The sequence below is a fragment of the Pleurodeles waltl genome, chromosome 4_1, assembly GCF_031143425.1.
Source record: "Pleurodeles waltl isolate 20211129_DDA chromosome 4_1, aPleWal1.hap1.20221129, whole genome shotgun sequence".
In the NCBI taxonomy this organism is placed as follows: Eukaryota; Metazoa; Chordata; class Amphibia; order Caudata; family Salamandridae; genus Pleurodeles; species Pleurodeles waltl.
The window spans coordinates 922430291-922445632 of record NC_090442.1 but is presented as its reverse complement, the minus strand read 5'-3'; the positions used below and the strand labels follow the sequence as shown (position 1 = coordinate 922445632).

General features: G+C 40.8%; 1 protein-coding gene across 10 annotated transcripts in view; it reads right to left on the bottom strand.

Annotated features, from left to right (window-relative positions):
• Positions 1-15342, bottom strand: part of MAGI2 (membrane associated guanylate kinase, WW and PDZ domain containing 2) — a 2755167-nt gene that overhangs the window by 606805 nt on the left and 2133020 nt on the right. For all 10 annotated transcript variants that reach the window (XM_069229701.1, XM_069229700.1, XM_069229695.1 and 7 more), the window contains one exon: positions 14359-14541. In XM_069229701.1, the coding sequence (XP_069085802.1) occupies positions 14359-14541 (183 nt within the window). The remainder of the gene's footprint in view (positions 1-14358; positions 14542-15342) is intronic.

The following is a 15342-nucleotide window of genomic DNA, read 5'->3' as shown; positions in this document are numbered from 1 at the left end:
CTCTTAAATATGCCCCTATATTTTATGTGGCTAGCTGAGAAGATTAGTAAAGCCAGACTTTACAAGTGCTTCAAAAAACATGAATGTATGTGAAAGGGGAGTGATGGAGAGATGAGGGGCACATTTGCCGGGTGGTAGTGAGTGAAACCCAGGAGGAGGTCATGGGGTAGGGGCTCCACAATAAACTGTCGCACAGGGCGCCACCAGTCCTAAAGCTGGCCCTGGTCATGTATGTATGTATATGTACCAAGCACAAAACAAGAGTCATAGTTGTCTTTAATAAAAATTATCAATCAAGCAATCAATTTAATTATAATCTTCAATTGCTATCAAAATCAGGGATAGTCCCAGGGTGACATGGACTCAGAGGTATCAAATACTTTTTTCTTGTACAGTGGCAGGGTTTGCAAGTGCGAAAATGAAACAAAATGCACCTTTTTTCATGCATTGTGAGCCTCTATTATATGTTTGAGAATTGCAAAACAGAAAGCGAGGCAAAGAGGTGTTCTTCTTTAAATTGTGACTTGTAGGGATCAGCATTCTATGCTGTGAAGTAGCCAATGTCTTTTGTGATCACACAGCATGTGCTGTGTTAAGTTCAGGGTTGGAGTTACTACTACTACTACTACTGCACTGCTACTAGGAATACTACTAATACTACTACTACTACTACTAATATTAATAATAATAACAATATAGCAATAACAACAGTAATGACAATAATAGTGAACATCAGACACAAATGACCTCATTGTCAGTGGTACAGAATGGTGCCACCATGCGGATACTATTCTGGGCTGTTATAAATGTCCATTAATACCTGGCTTGTGTTCTCCAGATTCGATAATGTTTGGGCCCGAAGACACTGGACCCAGACATTTCAGTGGAGCATTGGGCAGCTGCTGCACCCACAACCTACCCACACTTCAACTGCAGCCTGGAGGGGGGCAAAAACACATCCTCCTCACCTATTCTGCCACACTATGCCAGTCATACCACAGGCCTCAAAGGGGGGCCCTGCCACCATAAACTACCTGCTCCAAGCAGGTAGAATATTTGTGTGGATTTATTCTTGTTACTTTCACTAGAAGAAAGAAAATGAATCCAGATTTGGATCCAGTATTCAAAAGTCTGCATATTATTCTCTATTTCAAAGAAAATAACTTGTAATACTGGGTTTAGGTGTGGGGATACCAGGATGTATTAGAGATTCCAACCCTATAGTACTCATGTATATAAGTCTGGGAAATTCCCAATGAATTTCTAAACAGTTTAAAGTGATTTCATTAACAGGTAATGTTATTTCCTCGTTAATGGTTAAAGGCTGATTCAATCCCTGCAAAACCGAGCAATAGCAAAGAGCCATATGTGCTGAGAAGATCAAGTTGGTGAGCAATCTTACCGGCTGTTGACAGCATCCTGAGTCCCATTAGAGGCTCAGACTTCTACTTGGGCAAACATGAACAAACAGTATATAAATGATTAACAATTGTAACAAAAACACTGAAGTTGTCCAACATTAGATGCTGAGAAGGTCTATTGAGTCTCCTTCATGAGCCCAAGGAAAGGCTGACCCCACACAATAGCCGATGTGCCATTCTGCACAGAATAGTACAAGTAAAAGATGTCAAGTGGCTCCTCAAGAATGTCCTAGACAGAAATGCCTTCCGATGTATGATTCAAACAGGAACTGAAAGCACATCCTGCGTTGGTAGCCTGGGAAAATGTTCTATAGAAAGACCATCATCTTGGAAATGCACATTATGAGGATTTGCCACACCCCTTATTTAGGGCCTCATTATGAGCTTGGCGGGTGCCAAACTCTATGGGTTGGAAGACCGCCACTCCAGTTATCCACCCACTGGCCCTACTATGAGTTTCCCACTGGCCCAGCGGGAAACTACCCACAACATTGACACCGGCTCATAATTGATCCATGGCAATTTTGCCGTGCGTCAGGTGCAACAGCACCCGTCACGCTTTTCACTGCCTCTAATTCAGGAAGTGAAAAACATGACAGGGTTGTACATGGGCATTGCAGGGGCCCCCACAGGGCCCGCAGCACCCTGTCTCTGCCAGCCTTTGCATGGCGGTGAAACCACCATGCAAAAGCTGGCAGACACGGACTGTAATCCCAGGGGCAGCGCTGCTTACAACGCTGCCCTGGTGGATTAAAATCACCGGCATCACCAGGCCATCAGCCGGAAAAAATCGTGGTGGTGCTGGCAGCGGTCGGACTGCCACCGTGAGTCTGGCGGTTGTAGGACCACCAGACTCATAATTAGGGCCCTAGTGTCAAGCTAGCGCCCAAAAAACAAAAAAGTTTGACATCCTTTGCCCAGTGCTGAATTCTGAGGTCCTGCCTCTGACCTTTCTGCTTAGCATTCTATTGAACACGCCTTTGTGTGACCGTGAAAGTGGAGATGCAAGGGTAGTCTAGGCAGCATCAGTGCTTAATTACAAGCTACCAGTACATGCTGATGGATGATCACTTTTTCTCCTGGACCCATAAATACTCATATGAAACAAAGCAACAAAAATATTGTCATTCATCATATTGTTGCTTTCACCTAAGATTAGCCCGGGTCATGTACTATTAAGGCCAGACCCTAAGTAAAAATCACACAGAGTTTAACAACATACTGCCCACAAACAGTGATTTTAAAAGCAGTGCCAACACAAGATGACTGGATGGTTGTTAGAAATTTAGAACAATATATGATATTTATTTGGTTAAATTAAGGTCAAAATGATAAAGATTCAATAAGCACAAGTTGAGATATCACTTTTGCAAGATTAAAAAGAGCCATAAATTTTAGAAATCATCAGTTGTCTTTCTTTGCCCAAAATGCTTGTTCGTGTCAAAAATAACACGCATGGAGACCACGGAGGAGGAGATGCATGGAAAAATAGGGTGTGCGTCAGATTTTGACGACGCAGCACAGACAATGCGTTGTTTCTTTCCACGCTGCAAGGGGCTTTGTGTCGATTTCTGGTGCACAGTCTTGGTTCCTCACTGCGATGTGGGGATCTTTTTGACACCCAGGGACAATGCGTGGAAATCTTGGGCGTGGGGGATGAGGTCACAGGCGTTGCATCGATTCGGTATGGTGATGCATCATATTTTCTGTCGCACGGCAGGCGCTGCATCGATTCTTCACTCAGGAAGTCAAGCTGCATCATTCTGGTTCTTCTGTGCATATATCCAGTAGGGCTATGTGTCAAATTTCAGGCTGCAAGGCAGGCACTGCATCAATTCTTCACTTGGGAAGGAGGGCTGGTTTGTTCTGGTTTGGCTGTGCAGAAATTTCTCGGTCGAACCATGGCTGTGTGTCATATCCGGTAGGCTGTGCATCGATTGTTGGCACACAAGGAGTTTCCTGAAGAGATGAAGTCTTTTTGGCCCACAGACTTCAGAAAACAGGAGGCAAGCTCAATCCAAGCCCTTGAGAAACACTTCTCAGCAAAGTCAGGGGCAAGCAAAGCAGCAGAGCAACATCAGGGGAGCAGTCCTTCTCAGCAAAGCAGTCCAGATGAGTCCTTTGGACAGCCAGGCAGTTCCTCTTGACAGGCTGTAGGTTCAGGTCCAGAAGTGTCTGATGTGGTAGGGTCAGAGACCCAGGTTTTATACCCAAATATGCCTTTGAAGTGGGGGAGATTTCAAAGAGTGGTTCTGAAGTGCACAAGGTCTCCTTTCACTACAGGTCTGTCTGCCAGGGTCCCAGTAAGGGGTTAGGCAGTCCATTGTGTGAAGGCAGGCCACTAGCCTTTGACATGTAAGTGTCAGGCCCTCCACCATTCCAGGCCAGGAAGACCCATTCAGTATGCAGATGAATGCAGATGTGACTGAGTGTCCTGTGTTTGTGGTTGTCTGGGTGGTATGCATAAGGGAGCTGTCAACCAGCCTATCCCAGACGTTGATTGGAGACAGGCTGTAAGGCACAGATGGATTTATAGTACAGAGAAATGCTCACTTTCTAAAGTGGCATTTCTAAAATAGTAATATAAAATCCAACCTCACTAACAAGCAGGATTTTCTATTACCATTCTGGCCATGCTAAATATGACCTGGTTACCCCTCTCTGATCAGAATCTACCCACTTAAACAGTATATGAGAGTAGCCCTAATGCTATCCTATGAAAGAAGCAGGCCTCATGGTAGTTAAAAACTAATTTAGGAGGTTTCCACTACCAGGACCTATAAAACACACATGTAAATGTCCTACCTTTTACCTACATAGCACCCTACACTATGGGCTACCTAGGGTCTACCTTAGGGTGACTTATTTGTAGACAAAAAGGGGAGTTTAAGGCTTGGCAAGTCATTTAAATGCCAAATCGAAGTGGCAGTGAAAACTGCATCCATAGGCCTTGCAATTGCAGGCCTGAGACATGGTTAAAGGGCTACTTATGTGGGTGGCACAACCAGTGCTGCAGGCACATTAGTAGCATTCAGTTTACAGGCCCTGGCCGCACATAGTGCACTTTACTAGGGACTTACAAGTAAATCAAATATGCCAATTGGGAATGACCCAATGTTACCATGTTTGAGGGAGAGAGCATATGCACTTTAGCAGTGGTTAGCAGTGGTAAAGTGCACAGAGTCCTAAAACCAGCAAAAACAGTGTCAGAAAAGTGGAAGAAGGCAGACAAAAAGTTGGGGGATGACCACCCTAAGGCTGTCAGGTCTAACAATGGTCAATAGTGTCGATCCAAAACTGAGATGGAATATGTAAAATTATAAAAACATTAACTAATTTATTGCCATTTGTGAGAAACCACGTACTGAAAATCACTTTTAAAAAGAATAGCAAAATTGACAGCAACATTGTACGGTCAAAAAATATTAGAAAATTCCTTCAAAAAGTTAAGCCAATGAAAATAAGACATATTTTAAAGGAACAAACTGAATTACGGGTGCAGTATAATTCACAGGGGTTACACTGCAGATCGCAATGCTGTCCACAAATCAATGTACACAGCTACAATAAAAGCACCATGTCCAAATACAGGTCCCGGTCTATACAAAATGTTTCAGGTGTAAATCAAACTTCCTTCTAGCAAAATTGAACATTGCACGAGATTCAAAAGGAATAAGTCCAGAATATGTGTGCGAAATATGTGTCAACAATTTATTCATGTGTGTAACATATTACACATACTTTGAACTGCCTGGCTTTTCGAAGGGCATGCCAACAAAATATTCATTGACATAATTTGCCAATTTGGTGATCATTAGATCAGGTTTAATTCACTTGGAATTCGAAAGCAAGTGCTAATACAGTTCCCAAAATATCAGCAAATGTAAGGTACATTTGGAAGGACCTGGTGCAAGTTTTGCTGAAAGAGTGAGAAATTACCCCTTCTTCCTCTCTCTTCAAAGGGGAAGAGTAGGGCTAGGAAGGATGCACCTGTGGGAACAATATTTGAACCTAAAAGTAAAGAGTTGAACACATTAAATATGCTTTTAATAAAACTTTGTAATCCTAAAAATGCCAGTTTTACACAATGTGCTCTAGTAGCGTTAGAAAAATAGGCATCTATGATTTATTCATTAATACCTACACCAGTTTCTTCCAGTTTTCATTATAACCAAGTGTTCTTTGTAACACCCACAGAAGTGAGTAATTTATTGATGACATAAATTACACTTGTTCTTGTAAACATAAAACATAATGCCCTAATCCTACTTTATTTTCATTTATTTGTTCATTGATTTTGTATGCGTCACAGTCTTATTTTGGGCATGTGACATCTTAGGAAAGCAGCAAGGGCAATACATGGTAAAGGTAGATCTCCTCTAACTTGATACAGGGACAGCCGTCTACCTGCATACACGGACAGCCGTCTACCTGCATACAGGGACAAGACTCTACCTGCATACAGGGACAGGCATCTACCTGCATACAGGGACAGGACTCTACCTGCATACAGGGACAGGCATCTACCTGTATAGAATCTTTCATTCACAACTTGTAAAATCAAATAAAGGAAAGTCTGGATGCCAACAGGTATCACTGGCATGCAGAAACCACTGTCCATAAAGGCAAGAGCATGAGCCTGTTCTATGCAAGTGAACTCTTCCTTAGAACTCAGTGCTCTTAGGAAACCCTCATGGCACTGTGGCAGGGATATATGTGGTCCCCAGAGGAGCCTTCATTCAGCTCTCAGACCTGTGACTTCACAGCTAGACCGCTTGTGTCTACTTGCCGGTCACTACCCCCAACCTCTTTTATTTCTCAGACCCCCATAGGACATGCTGAGTACAATATTAATTGTTGCTCCTTGGTTAACCACCATGGTGATATTTAGGATTTCATTTACAGCAATGCACTGGACGCTCTGTTTCGCCCCGGTTATTATCTAAAACATGTTAACAGATCTAATGGTAGAGGAGGCAGTATCACTGTGATTTATTAAAAAATCTATAGCTGCCTGCAGTTTGTCACAATACAATATCACAGACTGTGAAATGGCTCTTTTTAAAATTTCCTTGAAAAAATAACTTCATCTTCTCTGCACTTTTAAAATATCATCCCCCTAGCCCTTTCAAAACTTTCGGGAGGCTTTAATAAGTTTTGCTGCACCTTTGCCTATCAAACTAGCAAACTTTAACATCCTTGGGGAACTTTATCTTCACTTAGACTCCATCCATGGCAGAGATATCATTCATTTTATCGCTGATCACGCCGCCATGCAGCTTATCCAACGAGTTGAAGGTGCCACACACCATGTTGGGCAACTCCTAGATTTGTTTTTTTCCAATCTCGACTCCTTACTGGTCACCTCACCACTTCCCATGTCCTGAACAGGACATCTTATGCTATATCTAACTATACCCCTACCCCGCTATTCGCACATGCCAGCCTCCAATTCAAGTCTTAAGCGTCCTTGGCACAAACTTGACTTTATACAATTTGACTAGTTTATTCAATCTAGTCACCTCAAGCTGGCCCCCAATGACTGCAAATAACACACTGCAACTCTGGCTTACTTCTGCCTTAGATGCATTTATTCCAGTTAGACAGGTCTCCGTTAAAAAGAAACACACTGCCCCTTGGTTTAATGGGGTCCTTGTAGCTGCCAAAAAGCACTGCAAGTCTTTGGAACGATCCGGGAGGAAAGCATATCACCCTCTACTTAAGCCCAATACAGATCAACTTTCAAAAACGTATTATAAACTGATCATGAAATCCAAAGTGTAATAGTTTGCTAACATAATTACCAACAATAACAATTCTCCCGAGGAAATGTTTAGTCTAGTGAATAGACCTTTGAAACCAGTGCTCTCGGTTGACTCTATTGAAGCCTCCAGTACTAAATGTAATAATTTGGCAGATTACTTCACCAGCAATATAAAGGACATTTGGTCACATTTTTCACCTGTCCTCTTGGAAGCAGGGTCTGATATTGTGACTCTGTCAGGAGACATCACTTGCGTGGGCCTGCTTAGCTTGCTTCCTCCTCAGAGCCCATCACTGCTTTCAACCCTCTGCAGCCAAGTGAAATCTCGATCTCCAGCAGATCCTTTTAAACCTGATCGTTTTATCAAACTTCAGGATTCACTTCTTTCCTGTCTAGAACTGGGTAATCTCTGTTTGTCCACTGCTTCTGTGCCTCGCTCATGGAAGCACAGGAAAGTCATTCCCCTCCTTAGGAAATAATCTTTGGATGCCTTAAACCTGAACATTTTCATCTCATCTCCCTCGTTCTTTTCTTTCCAAGGCAATGGAGTGTTTCGTTAGCAGTATCTTAACCAAGTTTCTTGACTGGCAACTTCGCGGTGGCTTGGATGAAGGCAGATCCTCATCTCTGATTGACCGGAGTGCTGCATTTGATACGGTATCTCACAAAATATTGCTTAAGCACCTGGAGGACATTGGCATAGGAGGGGCGGCTCTGTCCTGGTTTTCCATCCAATCAGAGAGCTCTTTTCAGGTCATCTCTCCCCTGTATTGACCACAATGTCCCTCAGGTCTCCTGTTTGTTTAACATTTATATTCCACCTTTAGCGCATGTAGTAAAATCTTTGGTACTTATGCTTGTATCGTGTGCTAATGATACTCAGCTTGTTCTTTCTTTCTCCTATAACCCATTGAAAGACATGGGCAACTTTCAAAAAGGCCTGCTTGTTGTCGCTGAGTGGATAACAAGTGAATACCCTTCAATACAAATATAACCGAAATTCTCTTACTAGGTAAACAAATCCACTCCTGGGGTGGCAACTGGCGACCTCCTTCCCTTGGGCCTAAACCCAAGTTGTCCCTCAAAAACTTAGAAGTTTGCATGGACAACACCTTGGCTTTTGAAATCCAAGACAACTGACTTGTTGGCACCTGCTTCGGTCTCTTGAGAAGCCTTAGACCTATTCTGGGCCTTTTTGACCCACGCACCCGTCAAATTATCATTCAGGCAGTTATCCTGTCCCGTTTGGACTATTGTAACATTCTGTACCTAGGAGCCAATAAATCAGACATAAGAAGGCTTCAGCTGGCTCAAAATGCAGCAGCCAGGATGTTATTCTCCCTCCCTCACCACTGTTCAGCCTGTGGCCTTTTTTTGAGGTTGCACTAGCTTAATGTGGACAAGCACATCCATTTTAAGACGCTTTGTTGTGTCAGGAGAGTCAGCAAAGGGGGTTGTTCATTCCGGGCTTAGGTACCTTCTTGCTTCCTCTTTCTATCAGAAATATTCAAAAGCACCTGCTTTTCAGGAAGTCACTTAAGACCTGGCTTTTCCCCATCTAGGCCCTTTTCTTTCTCCTGTCTTTTGGGTGCTGGCAGTCACAGTTGTTTATCCGCTAGGTCTAGCGCTGGGAAGCTGCATTGCTGGGGCAGCTTAGCGCTTTACAAGTGCCTTAATTTAACTGTTCAAATAAAACTTCAACTACATAATTGTAATATGGACAAAGCAGAGTAAACAAAGACAATTTCCACATAGAACTGCCCACCGGTCCACAGTCTGTACAAAACAGAAATAACATCAGCTGACATCTCTACAAATAAATAAAAGCACTACACAGTAGTATTCTTAAACTCTGTGAACTCATTACCTGGTTCAGAAATGCAATATCCACATTTCAGTTTACGCACATGTAAGACCTAGACAGCAGGTCACAAAACATGCATATTTATAAATCTAAGCAGTGTCAGATATTATATTAAAAATAAACGAGAAGACTAAAAGAGAGGCTGAAGAGTGTTAAAGTAACATCAATATAAGTTCCCCTCCTCTTGTTTGCATGTGATATTTTAAAACTGTAACATATATTTAAAAATGCAGCGGACAGTATACAAAATTGAAGTCTGAAAGGCAGAGTAGTGTGGTAAACCACAGCACTCAGTCATTTATTGATGAGTTTACATATGACGTCATGGATGAAGACACTTTCATTAATAATGCCATTAACGGCACTACCACTGGACATCAATAACATCATTGCTGAGGTCACTCACTTGTTGAGAAAACATCTGTCAGAATTAATCTACCAGATTGAGAGACAAAGTTCAGGTGGAGGAATTGATAAATAGTTGTGCAATATTCATCTTAAACCCTCATTAAGACTTGCTGTACATTCAAATTTGGCCATTAATGGCAGATTCAGAAGTCCAAGTAATGCATGAAAACCTACACCTAGGGATTTTCCGCAATTAACTTGGCTCATTTTAAGTCTGACCAAAAGTAAATGGGAAAAGTGCCCGATATTTGTGGAAAACTGTGGAAACCAGTAGGGAAACACTCACTTTTACAGTTATTAACCATTTCACCAAAATAACATGGCAGTGAAGACTAGGCAATGTAACACCTGAGGATTACTGATTTCTCTGGAATCTATAATTCCTGGGAACGAGAATTTCGACACAATTACAAGGCCACTTGAAATGGAGGTGTCAAGGTGCCGACATCTGTAAGAGATGTTTCACAGTATGGATACATGTGATGATATGTTGCAACTTAAGCAATTACGTGAGATGCCCACCAGGGATGGGGAAAAATATCATTCCTAGGGAGAATTCTCACTTTTGTCTGTACTCTGGCTGGCCTGGACTGAAAGTGCAGTTTTCGACTCTGGTGTGATGTGATGGCCAACTTGTAATCATTACTAGACAGAGAAATCAGGTGGGAACCCAATATGTTTAGTTATTCAGAAATGCAAATTTATGATGACACAGAAAAATTGATGGCTGGAAACGTAGGCATATTTAATACTTGTTGAAGAGCTGTGTCAAATGTTGGTAAACACTCTCATTGTCGATTATATGACGGTAGCATTGTCCAAAAAATGGTTATGCTACCATACACGTGTATTTATTTTAATATTCAAGGACATCATTTTATACACGGATTATACCCACTGCTGCTGGAATTAATCTGAAGTGGAGAAATCTAGGGTGTCCCAGAGGAAGCTGAAACTTCCTGTGATGGAAGGTGGCCTCAGCCTAACCAATTATGAATTATAATACATGTCAGTCAGGACAATTCCTTCTGTAAGGGTTTTTTAAAGGGTCTTTCCAAAGGGAAAGGGGATATGGGTCTTCTGAGCTGCAGATACATGGCGTATTGCTCTCCTATATATTACGATTTTAATCTCTTTTAAGGAACATGTGAAAAGCAAACAAGCAAGCACTAGGGATTAAATGTGTGGCGTAGGTAGGGAGTTAGAGGATAATAATTCGAAAGTGGCACTGGCATTTAGTAGGTAAGTATCCAGAAAGCCAAGATTCCAACACACAACGTTTAACAAATTCCATAGAATTTACCACAGCAACATGAAAATACAAAAGATATCTGTATCAGTACTCTGTTCATGCCCCTGATGTGCACAGGCAGAGATATATGAAATAGGATATGATATAGGACGTCCTAAACTGAGAGTTTTTTTTATTACAGAGTCACATAAATGCAAGTGGACATGTTAGGGAGGGCAAATGTACATAAAGAATGTCTGCTGGCCTGTTCTTGTGACCTAAAAAGAAGAAGATGGGTACTTGGTTCAGTGTTCTTGAGCTGCTAATGGTAAAAAAAAAGCTATTGCGATGGCACAGAAATCCCTCAACACCCTCCTCTTCCAAAATGGGGACAGTCAGAAATGAAATGAGCTTACTGTAGACTCAGGGCCTTTAACAGAGAAAAGAAAAAGGACTCCGCAGAAAGTTTATTGACAGCTTCTGGGATGAACTGACATCTTTGTTACTGAGCTGAGTTTAGGCACTTCTGACAGCCCAGAAAACTCACTGGGAGAGCAAGGCTGGAGTGACAGGAGGAAATGCTCTCCTTTCTCCCCTATTGCAATTACCCTGGTACTGCATCTTGGTTTGTCCGCGCACCTTGTTATACTGTTGTTGTTTTGTACAGCCTGCTAAGTATGCGCTCATCCCATACAATGTGATTTCTTATTCAGATTTTGAAACTGTTGATACAAAGATTTCAATCAATAATGGAAATTAAAAATAGGACTTAAAGCCAGCTTCTGCACAAGGGTTTGGTGCAAAGTTATTACTTTGTTTATCTTTATATGCACAGTCTCTGAGCAATGTGTTCAGATTTCTTGTGATCTCAATTCAAATTTGTATAACAAACATTTAGGAATGGAAAGTATCTAAAGATATGGATGATGAAGGAAAACAATGCAAGTGTAAGACGTGGTAGAGCGTCAGGGTAGAGGGTCACGAATAGACATACATAATGCACATGTGAACTTTCTACAAGGAAAAGCGAAGTGAGGCAACATAGATACACTTGCTGAGGTAAGTACAGTGACCATCTAACTCCTGGTTAATAGCAATATCAGTAGTTTAAAATGCCTAGAAATGGCAGAAGTGCATTGGCGGTGCTGTATTCAGGTTATTGTTACTACTATTATCATTACTAACAGTAGCACAAGTTGTATTACTACATATTTACGTTTTCTCTTCATCACAAATGACATAAGCGTTTTTGGAGATTTTGTATATAAAGTGTTCATGTCATATGTGAATAGAACTTCCCTTATCCCTTGAAAATATAATAAATGGAAAGTTGGTGTAATTTTTCCATCTGTAGTTTGGTACAGAATAATACGTTTAAAACAATAGAACAATGAATGTTTCATTTTTAAATTTCTCAGGCTTCATCGTTTTGGTAGATGTGAGGTTACTTTAGACTTTTCAAAAAAAATGTACCTTCTTAAAATCTGATATAAATCTGACATAAATAAATCATTCTGTAGCCAAATCATTGAGATGTGCGCTTTGTCTTTTCGTTTGGGTTGTAAGAATTGTTAGCTTCTCTGGCTGAACTACAGCGGTTTGCATAAACATGTACCTGTGATGAAGGGATGGCTCAGTGAGCTGATCACCTGCTGCTGACCAATGTGATGCGCTGGAGATCAAGAGAGCAAATCCCTGCATGCATTCTCCCGAGCAGGTCCATTTGTTACAGTAATATCCGTTATTCACAGCACTTAGACTCAGCAACAGTGTAGCATTTACAGCGATATAAAAAATAAGTAACTATTATTATCGTTCTATTGATGAACTTGTATCAATTAATTGCAACTCGTTTGCAGGGCTGAAAAAATGACACCCATCTTCCAAGGAAACTTATATGATATATGAATGCTGTGATCTGTGGAAGGATGTAGCACTGAGTGAAGGTTAAAAGGCTTATGACTAAAGTCAGCTCACGTGGAAGGAAGGATGTGGGATGGGAAGAGAGAGGGCTGGGGACGTTTGTAAGAGGAAATTGGATGGGGAATGCGTAATGGCAATGAATAAAAGTTATAGCACATCATTAATCTCACCAAGGCTCCGTCACAGCCCATTCTGTGTAACAGAAGGGAATCAATGATCAATGACACATACTAATGGGATGTGAGCTTTCAGAAGTCCGACAAGAAGGGCAAGTCGCAAGCTGGATTTATATTAGGTGTGCTCAAGATATTTTCCTAGGTAGGGGTACTGCTTGCGGAACCCGGAACACAATACATGACACGCTCAGATGCAAGCGAAAAAATGCTGTGAATGAATCGGCACTCAAAGTGAAATGATCAAGGAGACAGGTCGACATGCTCATGCTCATTCAACCTCCCCATCATTAATGCAAGGTGGAAGAATCCCTGAAGTTATGAGCCATGTTCTATGGTTGGGGCGACCAACATCAGTCCATGAGAGCAAAATCCACTGTCAATCTTTTCAGGATATCCTCAAGAGATAAATTGACAAGCAGGTAATTTGAACGTGAATTATTTACACAGGCAGTGCTTTACAATGCAGCTATAAAATTGCCCCAAGGAACTTCCCTCAGAGCCACGTGGCACAGGCTTTGCCTTAAAAAAATGATCAACAAATTTCTTAAGCAGATGTGCATTCCTCCTTAATAGGTATGAAAACATTCAAACATATTGCAGATCTCAGAAGAGGACCTCTGAGACTCAGGACACCCTTCAGTGCTGTAACTAAACTTAACAACTATATGTTATTAGCAGGAGTTATCTTTATTTTCACCCTATGATATTCCCTGAGGAACTCCCGATAATGTTCTTGTTTTAGTCTTTTCTCTTAACTCGTTTTTCTTTCTCGACACCAAAGCTGTCCATTGTATCAAAAAAGACAGAATAACAGAAGCTTACGTTTGTAAGTGAATGTGCCTCTTGGATAATTCTAAGATAGATGGTCAGAGAGCACCTTGTTCATCTGGTATGGTACCAGTATAGTATGGCCTAAAGATCACCAGATACAAATATTGTGTCCTAAATATCCGGTATACAAATATCACTCCATTGGAATTAATAATGAGAAATCTACACTCAATGGTGTATTTTTGTAAACAATATTTAGGCCAACAGATATGTGTCAGAAAAAGATTTTTGTATTCAATATTATGGCATACAACAATTCATCTACTTTTAGTGTCACTATTCTTTCCTGTGCCAACTATTGCATCTAGCAGTAAATCACTCTCCACGTTAGCCCACAATAGCTTGTCCTCTTTAATAGTTTGCCAGTGTCAGTTATAATTCCTTTTTTTGCTTAAAAAAGATCTAGAAACTAACAAGAGTATGCAATATTTTCATATTGAGGAAAAGGGGTTTTAGCACTTTTTACTAGCTGTCTTAGTTGGAAACATACACTGATGTAGATGGGACGTTATTTGTATGCCAGAGATATGTAAGAAAAGCTAGTATGTCCACTGGCTGAATTTGAAAGAAAAAAAGAGCACTGCTACTAAACTTACAGTCCCACCTTTCCCATTACATGGCTAGCAGATAGGTTTGAAGGTACAAGGACAGTCCTCTGATTCCAGTAGCAGTTGTCCATCTAATGTAGTGCTAATGTAGCTAATAAATAATAGATTCCATTAGTCAAAAGTGGGAATTACCTGTCTCCATTTTGCCGTCCTGTGCTGCAGGGCCCTCAGGTATGACACTCTTCACCTGTAGGAACTCATCTGGCTCATCACCCCCAATGATGGTGAACCCGAAGCCCATGTTGCTTTTTTTGAGAGTGGTGCTGAGGAACGTCCCCTTCAGCTGTGATGCATCTCGGGTGAAAGGTGGTTTTTCTAGAAAAGCATCCATCACAAAAACACATAAATATAGAATTCGAGTATTTTCAGAACATCAAGCAGGTGCACATCAAGTATTTAATGGGAATATTCATTTCAGCACTGCACTTATAGACAATCTGAGAAAAGCAGTCGGAAGTGTTGATTTCACACTCATAATGCATTCAACATTTAGTAATCAAAGATGTTGATTAAAGAAGCATTTTAAATCAAATCTAACAAACCAGAAAATCATCGATATACAGTTTAAAGAAATAGTCTGTTATAAATGTTATGGTATGCCCTGCTATGCTAAAATAATGTATGGAAGTTATTTAAACAAAATATCAAGAAAAAAATATTGTGTGGACTAAGTATTGTGTCAAGAATAGCAAGGACAAAAATACTGTCAAAATAAGTTTCAATAGGTAAGCAAAGGTTTACTATAAATAACTCCACATCTATGTACTTTGAAGATATACATAGGTACATGGATGTGGAGTTAAGAATAGCAAATCTATACTTACTTATTTGCACTTAACTTCTCAATATTTTGGTCCTCGGTATTTTTGACATGATTTTCTGTCCACACAATATTTCTGTTATGGATGGTCAGTGATCTGTTGAACATTTGATTGAACATTTGTCTGCATTAAACCAGAGCATATGAGCAGGGACATTGTGGTGCTGGAAAACAAGTTTGCATATAAGAATTACTTTTCAGTGAATATATAGCAACGTCTGCACAATTTTCCTTCTGGATCCAGAATATTTGTGTCACAAGTCAACAGTGAAGTTACTTGCACCTAAAAAGCATTT